This window comes from Mycetomoellerius zeteki, unplaced genomic scaffold, assembly GCF_001594055.1.
Source record: "Mycetomoellerius zeteki isolate Tzet28-1 unplaced genomic scaffold, Tzet1.0 scaffold221, whole genome shotgun sequence".
NCBI lineage: Eukaryota > Metazoa > Arthropoda > Insecta > Hymenoptera > Formicidae > Mycetomoellerius > Mycetomoellerius zeteki.
The window spans coordinates 662042-686565 of NW_017257184.1; the positions used below are offsets into that span (position 1 = coordinate 662042).

Below are 24524 nucleotides of genomic sequence, written 5' to 3' on the forward strand. Positions count from 1 at the left end.
TAATGTTTTTTACATATGATATGCACTCAAAAATTAAGGGGATCCTAAAATCCAAAGTTTGTTTTATCGATTATTTTTCAAATAATAAATGTTTTTTTAATTGGCTTAACAGATTTAAAAATTCTTTTCCACACAATTAAAATGTAAACGATAGTCCAAACCGGTTGATTTTATGTTAAAAACAAAAAAATTGGAAAATTACAGTTTTTTGTCGGCTTCTGGCGTTGACTCGTAACAATATTTGCTTATATAAAAGTTTTGTATTTTGTACATATGTACGTAGAAAACAATCTTGATTTGGACCAAGGATTACACAAACAATATTAAGTTCTTAGAATTAGACATAGATATCTAATACGAAAATTAGTTAGAAAATTTATACATATGTACGCGTTCGATATTGATGCAGTAGTGTACAGTGATGTATTAGTGACATAAATCATATGTAGATCCTACTGAAGTCCTACCTCAGTAAAATAGATGACTTTAAAATCCCTTTAAGATCCAAAATTGAAATCGAAACATATTCATTATATACATACAATTTACTAGTAATATTCTACCTAAATAATGTAAACTCGGGTGTTATAGCCATAACGGAAAAGATGATTATATAGACTATAATTTCTCCAATAATTGCTAATTAGTACATTTTTTCAACCTCAAAAATAATCAATATTTACACTAATTTATGTACGCACAGTTTTTGATATAACGATATTATGAAAATATTATGTAATATTTTTACTTTCGATTGCCTGCAAAGGTTTGCATGTGCCGTTAAAAGCTGCAACTAACGTTAAATAAATTACACATGACAGTTAAGTTGTCATAATTAAGATTTTATACACAATAAAGATACGTAAATGTGACCTATTATTTATTTATAAATACTATGGCCATTTTTCGATACAATTCGGGAAAGATGGCCATTAACCAAGTAAAAAATACACACGCACAGTTTTTTAAAATATAGAAACTTTTATTTAGTTTAAAAGAATCATATTTTGTTATTATTATAGCATCAGATTTTAACTTTTATGTTACCAAACTTGATGCACACAGATAACATCCTATTTTATCTTATCATTAATTCAAAGATTCGAGCGAATTAATGAAAATGTGGAACGAGAGTCCGCGCTCCTCTTCATCTTCCTGCAGGAATCCACTCATCGTCTGACGTCATCTCCGTCGGCGGTTTGGAGAACGGAGGTTACGTGTCGCGGACGCGCCGGACGAAGCTCAATACTCAGCTCGGCCAATCGCTGGGCGCGTCGTAGGAACTCCAGCGGAACGTGTTGCCGTCGTCGTCGTCTCGTCGTCGGCTGAGTCTGCTCCCGCCAGTCGAGTCGCGTCCGCCAAAGTGTGAACGTGGTTCCCTCGTGATCGGCCGATTAGCCCCTCGGATTTTTCATCCGTGAACGCGACTCTTCCTCGAGGCGAAAAAAATGGCCTGCAACAGAGCTGCAAAATCTGGATTCGCCGCGGAGGCGCAAAGGAAGGTGAGAAACCCGTCGTCAAACCGCCCTGTCCATGTCCGCACGACGACGTAGGACTCGTGGACTCGACCTACTAAGGGTGTATTTCCGCGCAGACGCTGTTCATCGAATTGGTGAACACACGTCTATGAATGGTATCGTCTAGTCGGGGTGGTTGGGTCAAATTGAAGTAAATTACGACGTTAGATTACTTTTCGATGAAGCTAATTATTATTATAAAATTGTTAAAAGTGACAGCTAGTTTTTAGTGGATATCTTTAATTAATAGTCGCTGTTATTGCTGACTGTTGATCGCGATTAAATCTCTCACTGATACGATTGTTTTCACTGACCTATTTTGAGACAGGGTGGGGTGAGAATTTGAGGATGGTTTAGGGATGACAAAGGATAGTCGACGCTGTGGAAATACCAGCTGTTTCTCAAGATTATTCGCGTCGATTGTCGTTAATTTAAAAAGCTGTTATGCTAAATTATTGTCAATTAATATAGCAAAATATATTTTAAATTACGAACACTAATATTCTATGATTTTAAATAATATCGTAACGATAATTTTCATATCTTGTTAATTTTAAGTAATCAAGTCATTACGTCTATTGAAATAAAATGAGCACTCGAAGATATATTCTTTGCTGAGAGAGATTAAATGTCATCTGCTTTCATGTATAGTATTTTGTGCTTTATTTTTTATAGTTGTTTGTTAATATATTATTGACCGGAGATCGATTATAGTATTTTCTTTTATGCCCAAATATTATGGACTGATTCGTGTTTAAAGAGGCATACAGTTTAAATAATCGCGTGAAATTGTTAAAGCTTAAAATTAACAAATTTTTTATTATAGAATTTATAATTATGTTTTTATCCTTTACTTTTATCGTGATTTATTTTTTCTGACTTTTTGTATATTATAAACAAAATTTTGTTCGCATTAAATTTCCTAAATTAAAAATAGGCTATCGACGTTGGGTTTCTGCATAGAACTTCGATTAATAATGTGTTAAAAAATGAGAAATGATATTTTTGGCGTTACAGTTTTATACCATTTCGTGATTATAATTTTCTTATAGTTATTATAAAAAAGAGGTATAGAGTTTACTAACACAATGTGTGACAGTAAATAATGAAACAGACTATCGCTGTTTGTACCCCGCATTCACACAGTTCGTGTTTACATTATCTTACTGCGTACCGATAAATATACGGTCACCAAGATATTCGCATAAATAATAAAATAAAAACACACTAGAAAATACTATTTTAGATTTTAAATAATTATCTTTTATCACACATGTGGCGCATATAATGCAATTTTAATGATTTTCATTAATTTGTGGTGTTATGTTTCCGTTTTGATTGCGTACAATTTTGATACGCTTTTCGAACATCGTTACATAAACGAGAAATAGGAAATACGCGCAACAGTTGGCAAAAATTCGCGACATAGTATCCAGCCTGGCGAACCTTTGTGTTAAGTTTCAAGCGGGCGTGTCGTTTATCTCGCAGCTGTGTTTAAACGTGCGTTTTATATTCGCCCGGTTTCACGATTCCGAGACGAAGCGATTCTCGCCAGTCATAAATCACTTTATAACACAAACTCATGTATGCACCTAAATCGCGCCCATTCAAATGTCCAGTAAATGGTCTCCAGTCGAGTGTATATCAGCACAAAGCGACGCTTTTAAAGAAAAACAATTGGCGATAAAGTCCTTCCTGAGAGAAATCGTCGAGAATTAACTGAGAACGACATGTCGCAATTTCGAAAGTTATTTTTATTACACTGCCACGAAATATAACTCAACCATTGCAATATAAACAATAATTTTGCGATTTTTGATAAAACTAAAAAATATAATCTTTTTAATATGTATGATTATATAATATATAAAGTTAAAGAACATGTCACGTATATTTTTTATTGAACAAAGATATCTCAGGCGCGAAACATGTTCGAAATATCTCGCGATTAATTTCGCGGAAACATAATTATTACATAATCTGTTGAATATACAAGGAATAAACTTTTGAGGAAAACTATTGACATTTTATAAATATCCTTGAATGTTAAGACTGCAAAAGTAGCTGACGTAAATTTTATATTATGCATTCGAATGATGTACACGTGAATAATCGTGATAAGTAATGCGATATCGCGTGCGATTTCGATGCAAATGTCTCACGAAGCTAAATTAAGATCAGGAATAATAAAAATGACACACACAATACCAGAATTTAATTCGAAGGGAGCACGTACACTATCTTGACAATTTCATTAATAAGGACATTGATTTAATGATTAAAAGTTGTTGAATTAATTATCTTATCAATTAAGCTGTTATTAAAAAATTATATTCGCATATGTATTTTGAAAATGCGTGCTCTTATCTCATTCCGGATCGCAAAATCGATTACCTTTTCTCACCTTAAATAAGTATCCCGCGGAGTTCAGCGATGCACACGTTTCGTAAGCGGCAACAGCTGCTAGGCGGTCGTTTCTTTCGAGGGGAATTAAAATGAGACCCAGTTGCCGAAGAAGGGAGCGTCCCTCGCGAAACCCGCTGGCCATGGTACACTTCTTAGGCCGTTCATTCTGCGCTCCTTCCCTCTCTTCGGTACCTCCTCAAATATTTTTTGTGCACAATATCGCACTTGAAAATTGAGCTATTCTGTAATGAGAGCAGATAGTTCTCATCTTCCTTCGCGCGTGACTAATGTTCAACTGTCTTACGTCTCACCCTTTGAGAAACGTTGCAGAAAATTCGTGTGCTAATTTATAACATTAATTTCATGGTGTTGCGAAGCGCAAAATTTATTCCATAACACTGATTCTCACGGAAAGCTGAAGAGTCACCTTTATATAATAAATTAACGTCATTTTAATTTTTAAATGTATATTTAAAAAGGTAATGATTAATAAGTATACATATGTACACATGAAATATATATGAATACTTATTTAAAAAATCATTAAATACATTGTTTTTACTTGAGTCATTAATATTTTAGCTTTAAGCTATTCATTTATAAACTAAATATTTAATGGTTTTTTTTATATATATAAATAAAAATATTTTTATCTACTGAAATATTGTTCCTTATCCGTAATTTCTTCGGGGGAACAGCTTGGAAAGTCTTGAATATTTTAAGAAGATAAGGCTTAAAAACACATAAGCATAATCCTTTTCGAGTAAGATAGAAACTTTGGTACTTAATAATCAATGTTTGCTGATAGGATGGAAATACACTGAATGTTACCTTATACATGGGTAGACAGTCATTTTTATCAGTTTCCTTCCTCTGAGCTGCGATTTCCTGAATCCTATTGTGAAATTGATAAACTCATACATTTTTATCGCGTTATGCTATTCCTTACTATAAAATATCTCATTTTGAACACACAACACACACACACACGCATTCTGAATATTGAAAATTCACGACGAGATTATAAATAAATTAAATTATTCGAATTATGTTTAAATTGCATTAATTTCCTTGATAAAACAATCATACGATTTTCATAAAGTATATTTTTTATAACAGAGAAAAGAGGTAGCAATTTTTTATATCTTATAAAACAATTAACGATATTTAGTAGCTAATTACAATCGTAAATAAATTTTTTTACATTTTAATAAAGGAGTGAGGAAGTTGTTGAATCGAGTATATTTTATGATTCGAAATATTTAAAGACACTCGTAAAAGTTCGTGGAGAGGTTCGCACTCATTACGAAGCAAGATATGCTTATCGTCTGCGGAATGCAGTTTGAGCCAGCTCGTTATACTTTACCGGTACGAAATCATTTGTCTCAGAACGTCGCGACGTATGCATTAAGATTAATTGTGACGTCGTGTATTTTGAACTGCCAGTACGAGAGTAGGAAAAAAAAGAACTTTATCTGAGATTTGTCACATTTCTGTGATTGATATTTCTGTACAATCTATTAACGCGTGATATAATTAAAAAAATAAACGAATATTGCAATCACTTATTATAGTTTTGCCCAAAAAAATAATCATTAACGCATGATATAATTTCATAAAAACTCATAATCAATTTCAATAATGATGCAATATTCAATAAATGGCAAGATAATGATTTCTCTGTATATGTCGGAAGCAACAAATATTATTTAAATGAAAATTACAAGAGTTAGTAATGGTAAAAGATGTTATGTCATTAGCAACTGTTATTAATAGCGAGAAATATAAAAAAGGTATAATTAATGCTTAGAATAGGCGCGAACGTTAATTATGAAATACGTTATGATTAAATTAAACCTTTATTTAAGATATATGCTATGGTTCCAAGGTAACATTGGACACGTAATCAACGCTATAAATTAAAAGCACTGAGCCATGACCACTTCCCATAATTGCTAAGGTTCAATGTGCCTGCCTATTTGTACCAGCTATCGCGGAGAAATAGATACTTATGTATGATAATGACTGATATCAAGCTCATAATATCACAGGTATCACGATCTTAAACGGATATTTCCTTAAAAGAAACGATAAAATTAAAAAAAATTCTCATTTATTGAAGGCGAATATTATCGCGTGAATCTCTGTCAGCACTCCTTGAATATCGCAGTTAGTATTACTATCGTGGTCGAGTGAAACAAACATTTCAGCACATTCTGTAATACAATTTTGCATCGCAGACATATACATATGTCTGTGACTTTACAGCATAGCAAATATTGACAGAAATAAGCAGCTAAAAATAGCATAAGCGAAAAATCGAACCTTTTTAATATGTTATTTATTTCATTTTTTATATTTCTTTTGCTTCGTCGTCCTTATTCGTGAGAAAAGATATGTAAAAGTATTTTCCATTTTAGGAATTTTCCAGATATAAGGTGGTTGCAATTTATTTATTTCTTTTATATATGTAATTTTTAATTATTAGTTTGTGTGGATATAATAATTTTCAATCACATTAATTTTCTTCGAAATAATGATTTTATGATATCGATGGATAGTGATTCTTTCTACGAATACCACACGATGAATGTGTGGTATTATATTCGTACTCTAAAAATAGAGATGCTTCATCCCCGAAGAGGATATCTGTATTAACGGCCGGAAGTAGAATAAAGTGGTTTCCGTTCTAGGAGCGAATAATGGGGAATAAGGATTCTTGCGTGTGCCTTATTATTCTTACGCGTCTCTACGGGACAGCAAATAAATAATATAGTAATATAATTATCTATTTATATGTAATATAATTATCTATATAATTATAAATATATAAGTAATAATGTCGGATTATTAATTACTGTAGTGTTAAGGAGACAGTCTATTTTCGAAATATTACCTAGCGTAATATTAGCAATTTCTGTTAAGCAAATCATAAATTCAGAGAATTACAATCGCATTCAACGTATTGGCAGATATTACAGCTAATAAAAGCATTATCGCGTTTGATTTGATACTTTAGAAATGCATTACATAATCAGTACTAGCAAACAAAACGATCATATTTTTATTTTTTAATCCACTTTCCCGCTCTCTCTTTTTCAAAATCAATGTAGAAAAATATAGGGAAAAAATATTAAACATTTATTTTATAATTATGAACTCTTGGCTCATGTGATACAATATCTAAGCAATATAATATCTATTGGCTTTCATTAATTATTATAAATGTAATATAAAACTTTTAACGCCTTAAATATTATCGATTATATACATCAATATTTCATTCATTGTAATTTGATTTGAATTTTATTACATGTTCTGTTAAGCTTGTTTAAGAAAATGCGTAAGTACTTGTTAAAGAAAGCTCTTAATTACAAAATTAACTCGAATAAACAGATTAGAACATTACGGAAATATAACGTATATGTCAGGGTACATCCTACCAGAAAACTTTCTTTACATTGTGACTCATTCCAGCATAGCTTGTTTCTTATGTCATATTCCTGACGGATGACATAGAGTCCATAGGCAATTTTAATTATCGATATTTTGCACGCGTATATCTACTTTATTGCTTAAAAAAACCTTTTCCTTCCAAGTGGATTACATGGCCACTCCCATATGTAACAACTTTATTTGAACACTGATCGTTCAGTTCGAACTTTAAGGAAATAAAGAGCAATTATCTATTCTTAACAATATATACAAGATTAATTTTAATCTCGGTTTAATTTACTTTTTATCTTTTTCTAGTTCTGAGAATTAAAAAAAGGGAAGAAGTAAGTTAAACCGAGATTAAAGTTAATCTATATTGATAAAAACCGAGATTAAAGTTAATCTACATTGATAGAAAGCATTAGTACTTAATTTTAAACTACTTGGCAAAACTGATAAAACAGAAATTTAAAGCGATATAACATAAAGAAAAAAAAATTCGTAAATATTATTAACTTGCATGTATTTTATTTCTGTGAAAACATTTGATATTGTATATTAAAATCAGTTCTAAAATTTTAATTATTTAAATGGGTCTTAGTAAATTGCCGAAAAGAGACAATTTTTATCAAAATAAAAAAACAAAAATTATGTATATTTTGGAGAATCTTATAAAAATGTAAATAGAAATTTCAGAAACATTAATAAAGATGAAAATAAATTGCAGGAATAAAATCAGGAAAACTAAATATTCTACGTCATATAATCGACATTACGATATTCTTTTAGATAGTTCGTTATACAGTTATACTGATTTCCAATGCAAGAATTGTTAGTGAGAACAGTAGAGGCAACCGGATATCCTTAATGCACTCTTGACGATTCATTCGAAAATTTGTTTTCTGTGACATAAACTCAATTAAACCGACTACATGAATAATTGAGCTGCATAATATCGGTGACTACAAACTGTGAATAAACTATCAAGAGCATGACCGAGTTTCAAAGACCTCACTGTGACCTCGGCAGAAACCCCTTATTTCGGCCTTGCATTCTTTTCAATTAGTGGCTATGTAGACTCCCATGATTCTTACGAGAATTCGTATAATCGAAATAGAATCATGTGCAAAAATCCTTGCAATGGTAAATAGATTTTATTCGTATTTTATGTTTATAGTAATTAATAACATATTTTAATGTAGATATATCTTATAGAAAGAGAATATATCGTATTTGGAATGGAAATATATTAAAAATTAAAAGACATTAAATAAACGTTATAATAAATTATATACGCATACATCACATCTCCTGCCTTGAGTTCTGACTCGTTTTCTTATTACTCATTCATACTCGAACCGGCAATGCAGTTTCTTATAACGTGTAAACCTCAGTAAGATCGTGTTCACGGATGAATTTAAAGATGACGTTATTCTGTGTTTCGCCATGATGAATATCCCAATATGTATTCAAATTCTTAAACAACCAGACTGTATGGAAACTTGTGTGCACACATTCACATATTCTGACGTATGTCGAGTCAATAATACGTCGACAGTCAACTAATCGAGTCAGTTTCGCGTGACTTGGTATCAAATTGAAACTATAATATCGATTGAATTACATAATTGCATACAAATAAGTCAAACCCCTTTTTGCGGAAATAATGTTACATATCCATAATTCATAGATACGAAATTAAATACATATCTCACATCAAATGTTGCTTATATACTAGCAAAATCCATAATGGATTAATGTGAGGCAAGAAGTAATTAAATGTCTTTAGCACCGGATTGTGAAATATATCATGTCTAAAATCTATTCAATCTGATAAGTAATTATTAATTATTTCTAATGAAAGAATTCATGATTACGTCACTTTGAAACGTGTAAGACGTATAACTTATAGAAACTAAATAATTTTAACAGAATAACTAACTATATTTATAAGTTTTTTGATTAACAAAAAGAAAATTCTTTTGCGTATTTTGTTCTTTTTTATTATATTAAGATTGTACACAAATCGAGAATATTTCAGTGTATTACTTGTAAATTTAAATCAGGATTTTAAGAGTTTCTATTTAACGATGAATTTCAATCAACTGATTTTACATGTCTACGTAAATTTCCAAAAATCCAAAAAATAATTAGAAAAGAGACTTTGTTCAGTATGAAAAAATCTAAAAATATTTAGTTTTTATTTTAAAGTAACAGAAAATGATTTTTTTTATAACAGCAGATAATAAAGTTGATAAATAGCATTTTTTAAGTCATACTTCAAGATATGCGGAGTTACGATATTCTCTTAAGTTGACCGTTTTTTTTCGCGCTTAGAGGTCCTTACATGTCCAAGAACAACCGGGCAACCTTCGCCCATAGCATACATTTCAGAACTCGAACCTTCGAGGATTACGTATGTGCGGATAAGCCACATGTGAATTACTGATGCAATTGATCAACCTTACAAAGTGGGTCAACAATTTTGCCATAATCCGTATACGTGTCGATTCGCGATAAGTTCGGTTCCTCATAACGAGTTTGCACCTTTTAAGGACACCTTATAGCACACGAGTCGTCCTTTAGAGAGGATCTTCCTCGACTGAAATACACTTTATTAACATCGAAACTAATAAAATTCTCAAATCTCGCATGTTGCCAGAATCTTTAGAAGGATCAAAAGAAAAAAAATATATATATTATTAATTATATTATTATAATATTATTAAATATAAATAATTTAATATAATAATAATATATAAATTAGAGTTGGCATATTTTCCTTGGTCGTAACTAAAATGTTTTGATATTGTGCCGTTCTGCAGCTATTAAGGATCTGGTAAGATTACGATCAGCCTAGTCAGTAAATAAAATGACTCGACTCATCGCGACATAATCGAGCAATTCGTTCAATCTGGTCTGTGCTTCATTGACAGCAGCACTATGACCTAATTCTTGCGACCGTGAACGTGTAAGCATGTCATTACACGAATGTCAATGTCGCTTATACAGAGGCACTCGACGATAACGCATGGTAATTTTGAAATTGCACTTCGTACTTTCATCGTACGGCTAAAAAAGGTGAAACATGCATAACTCTCCTAATATTATAATAGTTTTAACAGCTTTTCCAACTTATTCTATAAATACGCGATAATATGGATTTTGTTAAAAAGCAATTAAACTTATAATTAAAATGGAACTAAATATTTTTCGAAAATAAGCAAAATTATTATGTTAAATTATTTATAATAGTTATAATTATTTATGATACAATTTGTAATACATATTTCTTTTTTACTTTGATTCTTTAAAATATAATAAGTGTTAAAGAAAATGTATCTACATTTACAATAAGTGGCAAATGTTTTCGAAAATACCAGATTTTATACCAGATTAAATATTCAAAATATGTCGATGCTCGTATAAATTATAAAATTGATTATTTTTCTAAAGCACGAAATTCTGATTTACGGTTATCAGTAACAGCGAGCGTAACAAATGAAATTTAAGAAAATAAAAAAACTATACAATTCCGTGAGGACTATGAACTCTAATAATCTGTAGGTAAGTGTTCGAATTCCATATAATAATAAAGTGAAAATTATCTTGATAAATCAATCGACACCTTGTTCTCATTCTACATAAAAAAGTTCTAATCTACACAATCACGATGCAATGTAATCTTGATAAATTCGTCTGCAAATCTCGCTAAATCATATTTAGGTGATTTCACATCGCGCAATTTTTTGTAATGGATAATTAATTATGTATCTTACATAATTATTTTGACAGTTTAATAAAATTAGTTTCAGATCTGTATCTCTAATTAAATTTTTATAGATATTTCAGCAAAACCGTTCTTTCCGTGTAAAAGCCGTTTTCTGAGAAGTCGAAAAAGCCGGTTTCCTTTCATATTTGTATGACCAATTTTGATTAGCCTTCTAATAACATGACAGATTTTGTGCGATAGAACATAAATTTGCTCTGCACCTTTAGGATGCATTTAAATTTCGTGACAGCGCACCTTTGTGATGCGACCAAGGCGGGTGACCCTCATACAATTTCTTAGGGGACCCTCCACACCCTTCGTACTTTAGCGGGCCTGTTCAGAGAGTTTGGGATCGTACGGTATGTCGAGGAGGCATCCGTATATTTTCGTGTCACATCCTTTCTCTATGCTTCTTCTTTTGGTGTTCGCCTTGGTACAAAGGCTACGACATACTCCTTCTCTTTCTTTCTTTCTCTCTCTCTCTCTCTCTCTCTCTCACCTCTTGGAATCCGATACAAGATAACCGTTGCTCCCGATCGCGTTGTTGAGCTGAATTATTTGTACAATGTTTCGACGAGATAAAAGCCTCACAGATTACACAGGATTAGACCGTCGGTGTTTTAAAAACTTTCACGACATTCTTGTCAGCGTTCCCAAAATTTTAGACTTTGGTATGTATAATAATAATCACAAACATACAGCTTTCTCCAAAAGTTCTCCTAATTGTAACATTATAATAAGTCAAACTAATCAGTATTTACAAAGAAAAAAGAAATATATAACACATTTTGCGATAAACAGCTTGAACAAAATCATTTCAAAAACTTATTTGTTTTTTTTTTCAATTTTTGAAACTTGATTCATTATAGCATAATTACAGATTACGAATTATTCTTACAAATTTTACAATCTTGATATCGATAAGATAGAGGCAGTTATTCGATGATATCATATATGTACAGAGAATTGTCAATATACGAATTTAGAATTCGAATATTGCTTTTATATATCGAATCTATATTTTATTATCTACTGTAACATACTAAAACAATTCTGTAATAACGAATAAATTATTGTAGAAGAAAATTATTATATTTTATATATAACAAAATATGTTTCTGTATCGAAGAAATAAAACCTGTTATTAAAGATGTATCTTATTAAATTAATGATTTACTTCATTATATCGTTTCAGAAATAAATAATGTCATAGAATGTTTTCAGCGATGATGAAATATTTAATTATTTATTACATAAAGTTAGGCGATGTCTTCACGACCACCGTTATCATCACTTCGCGCTATGCAGGAAAAAGCAAGCTGTCCAAAGTGTCACACGTTTTGCGCGTATACTAAAAGTCCTCGCTTGTCACTCTCTTTTCACGTTAATGAAATTATCGTGCGCTTAGTTAATACCTAAATATAGGAGCGATCGCGTTCCACATTGTGGCTGGAGTATTGCAACGGGTAACTCTTTAAAAGAAAGCACTCCGATAATCGTGGAATGTGCAACTATGCGGGACGTATACAAAAGTAAACGACCATGTAGACATCAACGGAATTGCGTATATAGCGATTTTTTTTTTTGTGAAATTAAAGTTTTAAAATTGCATTAAATAAAGCTTTTCATTTTCAATAATTTTAAAAATCAATACAGGTCTGAGCCAAAAAATATTTAGCTTTATATACCATAAAAAATATTTATATTTTATAAACAATATAATTATAAAGCATTTAAAAAAATTAAATTTAACAGAAAAGAAATTTTATATAAAATATGATTATACATGTAAGATTTAAATTTACTTCATGTAATAGATACTCCACTTATATAGTATCCTTCTCTCTGAGAAGCTATCGGTGAAACTGTTGAAATCGTTAAATGACTTAACATGTACGTATAAGGAAGTTTCGAACAAACAAGTCGAATGCCAATTAATTCTCTGGCAGTCTGAGGTGAAAGTAAACGAGTATGAGGATACCCTGCACGAGATTCGTGTCACGGCATTGTCCACGTCATTCGCCGACTTCGTGATCTGCATACAGCGTTCGATGCACCGTAAAAGCATACAAAAAAACGTAAAGTAGTAAGACGTAAGCAATAAGCAAATCGGCCAATCACAGTAAAGCCTATAAGGCAATAATGTAAGCAATGGCCAATCCAAAATGTTGATTTGGTTACTGCTTACTTTTTATTGTTTACGTTTTTTTTTTATGGGCCACAGCCTTAATAGAATTTATTAATGACTATCGCTAATTACTTTTTATAAAAAACCGTTATATATATACATATATATATATGAAGTTTTAATAATTTTTAATAATTCGAGCGATGTGATCTTTTTACACGGGATATATCAGAATGTTACATTACGTTTATCTATACTCTTTATGGGCGACAGTGTTTTCAGAAGAAACATTGCAGAAATAGTTTTGGGCTGGCATCGATTCACTTTACAGTGACGCACCGAAAATCTGAAACTACATCCGCTATAAAAACACTTTCGCATGGATACCAGCCGCCAGGAGGGCCGGACAGTATATTATTATTATTATAATTAAACGCGCCCACCATGATGCAGTGTACAAGATATTCTGCATACTATTAATTCAATGTCTACTTCATCCTAAAATTGAAATAAAGGAATTATAAATGATTGCACATGAAGATTGTATAAAAATTAAATTTTGAAGATATATAGCTAAATAAATTTTTTATTTAATTGTGAATGGATCTTGATATTATTTTTTTAAATGTGAAATTAGGATGTTAGAAAATTTAGAGATAAGAGGAGAACTTTTTTTCTAGGTAATTAATTAATTGCATGTAAAAACTTATTACCTATACATAAATGAAGGAAAATGCAGCGTAATGTGATAGAACCCTTCATACGAGTGATCTCCTCGAAGTACATCACGATCAGAGGCACCGTATGTCTAACGGAATATGCATACTGCAGAAAGATGAATACCAACGGATCATGCTTGGAAACCTCTCCTTTTTAGGCAACCATGCATAAAAGCGGATAATCGTCTATCCGGATACGTAATTGCTGAACCTCCCTTTTTCATAAAGTATTCAATTCATTAATTAAAATTTAATGATGGACATTGTGGTAAAATTATCTTTTGATACATAAAAGGAGCTTTTATAATTAAAAAATATTATTTAAAATTTTCTTAACACTACCGATGATTAACGTATAAGTATCTATGATTATTATTTAAATATATTATTTAAATAGATAAATATGTATTATTATAAAAAGTGAGAAAGTGTAACATAAATTGATCGATTTAATCATTTACAATATTTATTGCAATAAAAATCATTAAAAATCTTAGAAAATGTATCATTATGAATTTGAAAAAAATTATTAATCAGTTATTTTGATTACTTTGATAATTCTAGGGTTAACCATGTACTTTATGCGTATAATTTTCATCTTTTGTAATAAAGAAATTATTCCTAATTATGAAAAAAACTGCTTGCTTTTTGCACTTGTTTTTTGCGCATTTCTTAAAATTGATATCTGTATTTACGGAAAAATATCGGAGAAACAATGAACTGATGCTGTAACAGATTAGGTTAGTGACTCTGGTAATGACTTTGTCGCAGTCCCTACAGGATGCATTACTTGGTATCATGGAACATCGCATAATTAATAACCGGCTCTCCGCATAATACCGAAGCATTGACACTGTACTCCGCAACTGAGAATTCGAAAGCACAACGGTATCTTTGTTATCGCGCTTTCACTTTTAAGAGGATAATATACAAATTTTTTTTTCTTGTTACAGATCAATAGCAAATACAGCGAGGAACTCGCGCAGGAATGTCTGGAATGGATCAAGACGATAACCGGCGAAAACATAAACACCAACGGGGACATGGACAACTTCTACGAGACCCTGAGAGATGGCACCTTACTTTGCAGGTATTTGAAAAAAATCGGAAAACCGACGCCGATTGAATTAAGGAATCACCGAAACGAGATAAAAATGCTTTTGCTAATCGTATTTTGTTCTTTTGTTAGACTGGTGAATGACATCAAGGAGGGTTCAGTGAAGAAAATTAACAAGACGTCGCTGGCCTTTAAATGCATGGAGAATATAAATGCCTTCCTGGAGGCTGCGAAATCATTAGGTGTTCCGCCGCAAGAGACCTTCCAGACCGTAGACCTCTGGGAAAGACAGAATCTAAATTCCGTTGTTATTTGCTTACAATCTCTTGGAAGGAAGGTACGGTTCCATTCCGTAAATGTAGATATACCGGGTGGCTGAAATTTTGACATACAATAATTTTTTTACTACTGCAGGAATGTCAAATATCTTTGCATTATAAAATAAAATGTGAAAATAAAAATTTTCTTATAAATTAAATCTTAAGACTAGTAATATATATCAGAAGTTTGCTATTTAATTTGTTAGTAAGAAACTTAATTTATTTATTTAATATATATTTAAAATTTAATCGATCATATTTAATATCAAATGTTAATGAATTCGTAAAAATAATGTACAATTAAATTCTGATTAGAGACCGTAAAGTAAAATCAACTAATGCATATAATTTTATTTGAGAAGCATAAATTTTTCTATATTATATATTTTAATCATTCTCAATCACAGAGACGTCAAATCATTATATTCGTAACGCAGAAAGATCTTAATTTCCTGATACGAATATTCATTATCTTTTATTGTTATTAGATATTTACGTCTCTACAAATGGATTTGTTATCAGTATTTATATATCGCTCTTTACTTTTATCAAGCATCTTAATGCACGATAATTTTGCCTAGTTTGTAACGCCTCGAAAATTCCGACATTCCATAAGATTTACCTTTACAGGCGGGTAACTATGGCAAACCAAGCATTGGTCCTAAAGAAGCAGATAAAAATGTACGCAATTTCACTGAGGAACAATTGAGGGCCGGACAGGGCGTGATAAGTCTACAATACGGCAGTAATAAAGGTGCTAATCAAAGTGGCATTAATTTCGGCAACACAAGACACATGTAAAACATCCACCTCCGCATTTGCGTTGAGAAACAAAACCATTCTGTTCTCATCTCTCTTCTGACTTTATTCCCGTACAAGTACTCCTCTAGATGTAGCGTAATGCATAATAGATGTTAACGAGGTCCAAAATAAAAAGTATACTGAACGATATGTACCTTCACCACGACAGAGAAGAATTAAAACATAAGAATATGAGACATAAGATTCTTCAAATAAAAAAAAATAATGCAAGGTGTGTATATATATAACTTACGAAAAAGGTGACTAATCCTTAGATGCATAAAACAGGGATTTATAACATGTTTTTTTTAATTATATTTTTTTAATTCCATTATCATCAATCATATCTTTCTCTTCTTTTAGATAATTTAAAAAAAATATTAAGCTATGCTTTGACACTCAATTTATTCAACCCAAAATTTATCAAATCAATTTTCTATTAAATTTCTAATTTTTATTGCCATGCATCCAAGGATTAAATCTTATCTAAGTTTTGTATTGATATAAACTATTTAATTTCATTTCTTGTTGTTACTTTCATTTCAAATCTATCGCGTAATGATTCGGAATCGATATATGATGTCATACTTAATACGTTAGAGTGAGGACTCCGAGAAGTACGTAATATTTTTTATATTCCGTTTCTTGATTATATGACAATTCAAATTGAATCTTTTTTACTTACGTGTTAAATATACATACGTTATCAGTATGTATGCATCGATTATAGTTATATGTATATCAAAACTACAAACGCGACTGTGTAGCTCTCAGGATAGGAAATACACGAACATTCTTACACAACACAAAGGAACAAATAAAAGAATATTGTGCGTTAGCATTAGCTCGGACAGCCACTATAATTGTTGAATGTTTCAAAGTATATTGTACAACGAAGGAAGACTGGCTAATTGCGCCATTGTCATTACAATTGAATATCTTGAAGTCAATCAAATCATTCTAGAAATTTGTGTTTAACGAAAGATAATAATTATATATGTATAATTATATATTAAGTATTTTGTACAAATATCTATTGATGGTTAGAAAAATAATTTTTCATAACATGCTGATGATATGAGTTAATAAAGTCATCAATAAGTGATTTTTATATTAAATGTTACTTATGATGAAGTACAATTGTATGTTACACTTTTAATTTTCTTCTACCCTGTAAGTCGAAACAACTAATCTTTTCAGAATATTTAATATATGACCTTTCTAAAATATTTTATTTTAATATAAATGTGTAATATACTACAATAAAAGAAATACAACATATATACATTCAGTTATTTATTAAAAGGATAATAATCCAATCCAGTGTTGTACTTAAATTCGCGTTTTTTATTACGATTCTGCTTCTTTGTCATTTCCATAAGTTTTTGGACGCTAGGCCTGTATAAATAAGATATAATTATAAGCATATAATTATAAGTTACATCGTAAATAACGTAAAGCAGAATTGTGAATTGTACCTGTAAGGTGGTGGTAACATCTCTTCATGAAACGTACATTTTATGTTAGACGGTTTGTTTTGTTTGAATATTCTTGATCTAACGATATCGATATCTCTATCATATTTATCTAAGATTTTGTCTACTTCGCTTGGTGGTACATCAAAATATATTAAAAAATGGCTGGAAATATAAAAGAAAAATAGACAAAATATATAAAGTAAAATACGAGAAGATATACTTTACTATTGTTAGAATATATAATAATGAAGAAATAATTTATCAGTTGCGCATTTAGTTTGTTCCAATTAGGGCAGAACTTAATTATGCTTTAATATTATTGTAAGTATAATGTTACTTTGCTTCACGATGAACATGTCCATGTGCACTAGTTTTGCATGGAAGTAGCATCACTCCACAATTTTCAATTTTTCTGATAAAACCACCGGTATTAAATATTGTTTCAGCTGTTCTCTTTAAGACTGTTACCAGTTCTGGCTACAAATACATATCAAATTTTCGTTGATTATTTTACAATGGATAACGATTATTTGTATGAGACAACATATTATATCATGCATACGATTATCGTAATGTTTTATTGCACAAATCTCTGATGTAAAAAAATATAACCTATACTTGTTACAGTATACTTGTTACAGTACGATACCTTTTTCATGATTCGCAGCAATAAGGGCATTTCATATGTAGGCATATTTGTAATTTTTTTTTGACACTAACTATACAATTCCCAAAAAACTAAGAATAATATAATGACAATACTTCAACAATTGATCTCACTGCGAAAGAAAATCACAAACTACATTAATCTTGATCAATCTACACAAATTGCTTTTCTTGTCCAATTCTGAAGTCTCAGCGGAAATTGAAGAAACTCGACATATCGACTATTTCGACTGTTGGGAAGATAAATAATGATTTTATCGATATTTGATATTTAGTTTCCAAGAGTGGACGTTGGTGCGCTAATACGAAGTTTCATGTAAAAGGCCACTCAACCATGGTGGAAGGGATATAATCTTTCCACCATGACTCAGACGGTATTGACGATAGACCTCAGATTTGCCTCAGATTTCTCTGTGGAATCGTGAAATGTGAATGTGCAAGTGAGAGAAGAATATTAAACAGAAAATAAAACACGTATCAGAAAATTTGAACAACTACTTTAACAATTAAAAACATTTTACTTACATTTTACACAAAGGTATTGTCACTTCTATTATAAACGGTATTGTAAAACTATAATAACATTTATCAATAGATTCATTACTTTTGATAGTTTTAGTTATTTTCCAAATTTTTATGATTTTACTGATAGTACAGACAGAAACCGTAATTCGCTATTCGGTGATGTTCTGCGTTTATTTAGTTTCATGTTTCTGTTAATAAATATTTGAAAAAATATATCTTAACGGTTTATATTGATTGTTGAAACAAAAGGTCTGTTTTTTATTTCTTACTAGACTGCACTAGAATTTTCTCTCTCGAAAACGAGAGAGAAAGTTCTAGTGCAGTCTAGTAAGGAATAAAGACCAAACATATATCTATATTTTACAATTTTACTTTAAATTCCAAAAGTATACACTATTTCAAACCCAAGAAACTTGTTATTTCAGGTATTCGGTGTACACAGTGAAGATGGCAGAATTATCGAGCAATAAAGAGGATAAAGAAATCAGTGATAAAAGTGATCAGGAGACACAGTATCTCGACGCTAATAATGTAAACGATGACAAAAGTGATAATATAAACGATGACAAAAGTGATAAAAATGATGACAAAAGTAATACCACAAACAATAACAAAAATGATTGCGACCCAAGGGAATCTGTCCGTAGGCAATTTTACAAAAGTTGCATAAGAAGAGATAATATTAAGTTAGAACTTGACGATAGTACACCTCAAGAAGAAAGACGCAGATTGTTATTAGAGTACCAGAAGAAGTATGTATAACAGATTACTTATAGAAATATTCTATTGTTATAAATGTATATCTTATATTAAAAATTAATAAACACTTAGTGTTATATGTACTATGTAGAAAATCTATAGAAAAGAATTAATATACTTGTGATAAAATACATATGTTAAACAATTATTTTGTATACATTGATAGAAGCATTATTAACAAATGATAATAAAAAATTTAAATAAAAAACTTAATGAGAGGATATTGAAATATTTAATAATAATTAATGAAGTTAAATGATTAATTTAAAACTTGTTTTCATTGCCATTGAAGAGAAAGAAAAATGTTTAACGTTTTTAGCTATAACTATAATTGTTACCACTTATAGACATCATAATTATTGGAGCTTTTCAGCAGGAGCATTTTTAACAAAATGACTGAGTCCGTGATGTCTTGCTAGAAAACTCTTATATCATTAGTTTTTACTGGCTTCTATCATATTTTTAATCTAACATTTAGAATGATTTTAGAATCATTTTATGATTCTTATAGACATAGAGATGAAACAATCAATGCTGCACGTGGTATACAAGAGTTTTCTACATCAAAAAATGAAGATCTGGATGAGGAAAAATATATAGGTAAGGCGGAATATATAGGTGAAGAGTATATGGATGCGGAAGAGTACATGGATGAAGAGGAGTATATGGAAGTAGAAGATTATGCCTCGTCGTATTATAAGATTCTTCCGAACGAATTCAAAACAAGTCGAATGATGCTATCAGAATGGATGCTAGATGTGCCACAAGATTTCATTGAAAATTGGATTATGGTTCCATGTCCAATAGGAAAACGAGTTAGAGTAATCTCAGGCTGGGTATTAACTCATCTTTGGTTATATTTATTATTATCAAATAAGAAATCTTTATTACAAACGTATAATTATTTTAACAAATTTTTTAAATCAGGGTGAAACAAGAGCATATTCTAGAAAAGGTATCCTACATGGTGTCTTTCCTTCAGCACTTCCAGGTGGAAATCCTGATAGTGACTTTCATCACTCTGCTGCTATCGACTGTCTATGGATAAAGAACCGAAAACTCTTTTATATATTAGACGTGCTGTATTGGAGTCTATTGCCATTCACAAATTGTCAGGTAATACATATATATTTCACATATAAATCAATCTGTATTTGTAAAATAATTGATATAAATTAGAATACATATATAAGCAATAAATATATTTATATATTATTTTATATATACATACGATATATTATTTTAGGCCGAGTTCAGGTTTTTCTGGATCAAGAATAAGTTCCAGGAAATACCACAATTCAAAGAACGTAATACTGATACAAATAGATATCCTATTTTACCTCTACCAAATATTAATTGTAATTCGAACGTTAATTCAGCCTTGGCAAATCTTGATAATGAACAACCTCTAGACGGATTACTATTTTATCATCGTCAAGCATTATATACTTATGGACTTACCCCACTTGTGACGTGGTTAAAACCTTTTATGTTACCCGAAGTACTTGGAATATCTGTAATTTCACCATTTGACGAGAAACCAAATGATTATATAAATTTCGAACATCACATCCAAAAAATAAAAGCCAAGAAAAATCGACAGGATAATACTACAAAGAGTGATACTAATTCCGTAAGTTCCTGCAGTGTTATATAATGAATACTAACTTTGCATGTATGTTAATTTTTTACCTAATATATTCTTTTTAATTTTATAGATGGAAATAGGTGTCGTTTAAAGATTAAAAACTCATTTGTTATAGCGATTTATAGCGATCTCAAACTAGATAACTTATATAATAATGTGCAAAATTGAAGTATACATATTTTTTTATATTATCAAATACAATATGTTTGACAAATTTTTTTTATAAAAATTAATATAAATTATCCTATTTTTTTATGACAACGACAATGTAAATAATTATTGCAGCAATCAAGATATATTACTGTATTTGAACTATGTATATCACAAGACATTAAAATAAGAAAAGTTCAAACATCAATATGCACTGTATGAAATATATCAAGAGCTTTGTCACTAAAGTATAACAATATATTATTCATAATTTCTACATTTGTCACTTTCATCTAAAAAAAGAAAAACACATTAGACTGAAAAATAAACATCTATCAAACTATGTATTTTGTTTTAACATGATTTCAATGTAAAATAAGAGGAAGAATAAAAACGATGTGAAGACTCACTCTATTCTCCATTATTGTTATCCCAGGCAGATTAATCCTGCGCAATGTACATAACCCTAACTGTAAACCTCCTACCACTAACATTTGTTTATGTAAAACTTCATGGAACATTTCCATGTGTTCGTAATCAAGAAATACATTAACTCTGTTATTTTGATCTCCGACAATGCTGTAAATTAATAAATACATACAATATAAAATAAATATAAATAATATTGAACATTTTCGTTCAATTAAACGTTAACCTACATACGCTGATAATATTTCCTTCAAATCTGAACTATGAAATTTAACTTTAATGGCATCTGTAAGTGGTAATTCTGGCACTGTGTATTCCATTTGAACTTCGCCAGAAATTATTGGCTCATCCTTGTTATTGATTGTAATTATAATTGGAACCAACCAACGCAAGTCATCCTCATTAGCTGGTAACGTAACTATTAAACAGTCAAACATACGACCGATGATGGTATGTACCGCGTTCATACAGCTGCGAGTACCACGACAGAGTAGAAGAGGCAATCTTGTAGAATTCTGTATATTTAACGTAGTCTGTGTTAAGCTCCATAATAATAATATCCCTTTATAAATGGATTTTTCAACACCATTCTCACGACCATTGATTTTAGTTACAACTTCAATCTAAAATATATTTTATAAACAAGTTTAAATCTGATTGTCTTTTTAACAATATACATATTTTAATAAAATATTACAAAATATTTTAAGATGCTCTCTCTCTCTTTCTCTATTATATGAAAAAATATTAAGAATTAAAAATTGCCAGTATTTTTTATTAGACCTTGATTACTGGATTGTCATTATTTGGTTTAGATGTAATATCTTCCATGACAGAAAACTTTGCGTCATAAGTTACATCTTCACTCGGTAAGGTGCTTGCAATCTCTTCTCGCAATCTCTTCGAATATAGTTTGAAGTGAACATCATCTTGTTCAATGTCGAACAGAGCAGATACTGCATAAATGTTCCATGTTTGGGCTACTAAGCCTGTAAGGTTAAATTGTAAGTAAAATTAAAAGATTATATATTCAAATAAAAAGAGATGTTAAATATTTAAGCTCAATGGTCGATTAACGTAAAACCAAACTACATCCAACTACATCTTAAGAATTATAGTCACAAGAAATTTTTGTGCTACATCAATTCCAAGCGCGTTTGAAGTACGGTTTTCTTTCTTAGATATGAAAAAGCGCGTTGTTTACTTTCCAGTCCATCGATTTCGTCCTCTTCTTCTGGCCATGTACTTAGGTCGAACCGTTGTCGTTGACGCATTCGAGGTGCTCGCGGAGTATACATGACGTTATCTCGGCTGTCCGGCGTACCGGTACTTACGTTATCTGACATATTGTGGAGGAATTAAAAACCGCTCATGGATAATTAAGGCACGAGATATGTAGGTATTCTCATCCGCTATCTTGGTTCCACTTGATTGATAGATTACAGTACGATTAGTGACAAAGGTATATGTTAAGAGCCCAAATTTTGATAAAAATACACTGAATCGATGCGTAAATATACTAAATTTCGCGTAAATAAATATTTGGCAAGAAAAAAGTGTCACTCTGTCCTGCGAACCTGCGATGGTTAGAAAATCCATCACAGCAGTGGTTTACTGCGTTAAAAACACATACAATTTACTGCTTTTAAAATACAAATTCACTACTTTAACAGAGAATTTATGTTTTTAAGGCATAGTAAACCACTGTTGTAACTGATTTTCCAACCCGAATAGTCATCCACTTTAAGGATTAATATCTCTGTTTGCGGAGCAGAGCGACACCTTTTTCTTATCAAATCTTTATTTTTACGCAAAAATGCATCGATTCAGTGTATTTTTATCAAAATTTGAGATGAGCGGGCTCTTCTTAATTAACATTTACCTTCGCCGCTAATCATACTACAGGCCTGTTCTTTTTGGCTGAACTTTTGCACCAGTTCATCTTTTTTCGTTTTCTCTCCAGGAGGAAAGAAGAGGAAGAAAGATAAACTGGTGCAAAAGTTTAGCTAAAAAGAACGGGCACGAAGCACTTTGATATATGATCGATTACCTCACTATATTTTCACGAATTGCCTTTTCCGTCTGCGACGGAATGTTTAGGCTGCCTTCTGATAAAGAAAGAAACAACGGAACGGAATATTGACTGAAAAGAGATAGGATGAGGGTTATCCAGCATTATAACAATGAAACTTGCATTAAGAGCAGTTAAGAGTTACAGAATAGGCTTGCTGTGGCGTCTCCCGTACGAAATAAGAGGTTACTTTGTGTACAACTGGCTGGTACAGCTGTTTGCTTTTTAAACATGGCGTCCAAAATTAGTTTGTTAGTTATTCCTCTCAGCGGACTCCCTCTCAATTCGGCGCACAAAGGGTGTATTCGAGGAGCATGCGACGCGACAAACCTATAGTTTGAATCTGTGTGCAATGTTTTTTTTTTTAGGTAACTCAAAAAGAGATTACGCCAAAATTAATAAATATAATAAATAATTACATAATATATAAATACATAAAATAATATAAATATCACATCCTACACGTGGCATTGTCAATCAACATCGATCAACTTCGCTGACCTTGTTCTCTTCGCTCGATTATAAAAAACTTTATGCAGTTGCTCCATTTATCTTTCATGTCCACACGATCGCCAAGGCAGACCTTCGCCAATCACATTCGGTCACGCGTCTCCCTTTCTCCTTCCTCTTTTTACGCGCATGT

The 24524-nt window shown here is 31.0% G+C and overlaps 4 protein-coding genes across 7 annotated transcripts; 2 read left to right on the plus strand and 2 right to left on the minus strand.

The window, feature by feature from the left end:
- Positions 1 to 1237: 1237 nt before the first annotated feature.
- Chd64 (transgelin calponin-3) lies at positions 1238 to 16827 on the plus strand. Its single transcript, XM_018448330.1, has 4 exons — positions 1238 to 1502; positions 14931 to 15067; positions 15167 to 15371; positions 15985 to 16827. The coding sequence occupies exons 1-4, from the start codon at positions 1449 to 1451 to the stop codon at positions 16153 to 16155; spliced, it is 567 nt and encodes a 188-aa protein (XP_018303832.1). The 5' UTR covers positions 1238 to 1448; the 3' UTR covers positions 16156 to 16827.
- Positions 16828 to 17447: 620 nt separating this feature from the next.
- mRpS6 (mitochondrial ribosomal protein S6) lies at positions 17448 to 18466 on the minus strand. Its single transcript, XM_018448365.1, has 4 exons — positions 18283 to 18466; positions 17971 to 18110; positions 17634 to 17795; positions 17448 to 17553 (listed from the first exon to the last, which is right to left on the minus strand). Exons 1-4 carry the CDS (start codon positions 18325 to 18327, stop codon positions 17448 to 17450), a joined length of 453 nt encoding a protein of 150 aa, XP_018303867.1. The 5' UTR covers positions 18328 to 18466.
- A 203-nt stretch (positions 18467 to 18669) lies between these two features.
- Positions 18670 to 21385, plus strand: Snup (snurportin-1). 2 transcript variants are annotated; one of them, XM_018448350.1, is made up of 6 exons: positions 18670 to 18837; positions 19250 to 19576; positions 20095 to 20419; positions 20511 to 20699; positions 20830 to 21216; positions 21302 to 21385. In XM_018448350.1, the coding sequence occupies exons 2-6, from the start codon at positions 19272 to 19274 to the stop codon at positions 21320 to 21322; spliced, it is 1227 nt and encodes a 408-aa protein (XP_018303852.1). In that variant the 5' UTR covers positions 18670 to 18837; positions 19250 to 19271; the 3' UTR covers positions 21323 to 21385. The 2 variants fall into 2 exon arrangements, with proteins under 2 accessions (XP_018303852.1, XP_018303853.1); XM_018448351.1 differs by lacking the exons at positions 18670 to 18837; positions 21302 to 21385 and having other exon boundaries at positions 19254 to 19576; positions 20830 to 21240.
- A 147-nt stretch (positions 21386 to 21532) lies between these two features.
- LOC108722957 (uncharacterized) lies at positions 21533 to 24182 on the minus strand. 3 transcript variants are annotated; one of them, XM_018448354.1, is made up of 7 exons: positions 24027 to 24180; positions 23861 to 23953; positions 23015 to 23236; positions 22594 to 22799; positions 22045 to 22433; positions 21792 to 21960; positions 21536 to 21674 (listed from the first exon to the last, which is right to left on the minus strand). In XM_018448354.1, the coding sequence occupies exons 3-7, from the start codon at positions 23154 to 23156 to the stop codon at positions 21579 to 21581; spliced, it is 1002 nt and encodes a 333-aa protein (XP_018303856.1). In that variant the 5' UTR covers positions 23157 to 23236; positions 23861 to 23953; positions 24027 to 24180; the 3' UTR covers positions 21536 to 21578. The 3 variants fall into 3 exon arrangements, with proteins under 3 accessions (XP_018303857.1, XP_018303856.1, XP_018303855.1); XM_018448355.1 differs by having other exon boundaries at positions 21533 to 21674; positions 23015 to 23149; positions 23861 to 24182; XM_018448353.1 differs by lacking the exons at positions 23861 to 23953; positions 24027 to 24180 and adding an exon at positions 23693 to 23766.
- Between the last annotated feature and the right edge of the window lie 342 nt (positions 24183 to 24524).

Excerpts from the sequence above, each read along its gene's own strand:
- Chd64 (XM_018448330.1), top strand. The coding sequence starts at position 1,449 with ATGGCCTGCAACAGAGCTGCAAAATCTGGATTCGCCGCGGAGGCGCAA. Across the intron at positions 15,068-15,166 it reads GATGGCACCTTACTTTGCAG|ACTGGTGAATGACATCAAGG; the intron begins GTATTTGAAAAA and ends TTCTTTTGTTAG. Across the intron at positions 15,372-15,984 it reads TACAATCTCTTGGAAGGAAG|GCGGGTAACTATGGCAAACC; the intron begins GTACGGTTCCAT and ends TTACCTTTACAG.
- mRpS6 (XM_018448365.1), bottom strand. The coding sequence starts at position 18,327 with ATGCCTACATATGAAATGCCCTTATTGCTGCGAATCATGAAAAAG. Across the intron at positions 18,111-18,282 it reads TGCTGCGAATCATGAAAAAG|CCAGAACTGGTAACAGTCTT; the intron begins GTATCGTACTGT and ends ATGTATTTGTAG. Across the intron at positions 17,554-17,633 it reads ATGTTACCACCACCTTACAG|GCCTAGCGTCCAAAAACTTA; the intron begins GTACAATTCACA and ends TTATTTATACAG.
- Snup (XM_018448351.1), top strand. The coding sequence starts at position 19,272 with ATGGCAGAATTATCGAGCAATAAAGAGGATAAAGAAATCAGTGATAAA. Across the intron at positions 20,420-20,510 it reads TTAGAGTAATCTCAGGCTGG|GGTGAAACAAGAGCATATTC; the intron begins GTATTAACTCAT and ends TTTTTAAATCAG. Across the intron at positions 20,700-20,829 it reads TGCCATTCACAAATTGTCAG|GCCGAGTTCAGGTTTTTCTG; the intron begins GTAATACATATA and ends ATATTATTTTAG.
- LOC108722957 (XM_018448354.1), bottom strand. The coding sequence starts at position 23,156 with ATGTCAGATAACGTAAGTACCGGTACGCCGGACAGCCGAGATAACGTC. Across the intron at positions 22,434-22,593 it reads ATGACAATCCAGTAATCAAG|ATTGAAGTTGTAACTAAAAT; the intron begins GTCTAATAAAAA and ends AATATATTTTAG. Across the intron at positions 21,675-21,791 it reads TAACAATAATGGAGAATAGA|ATGAAAGTGACAAATGTAGA; the intron begins GTGAGTCTTCAC and ends TTCTTTTTTTAG.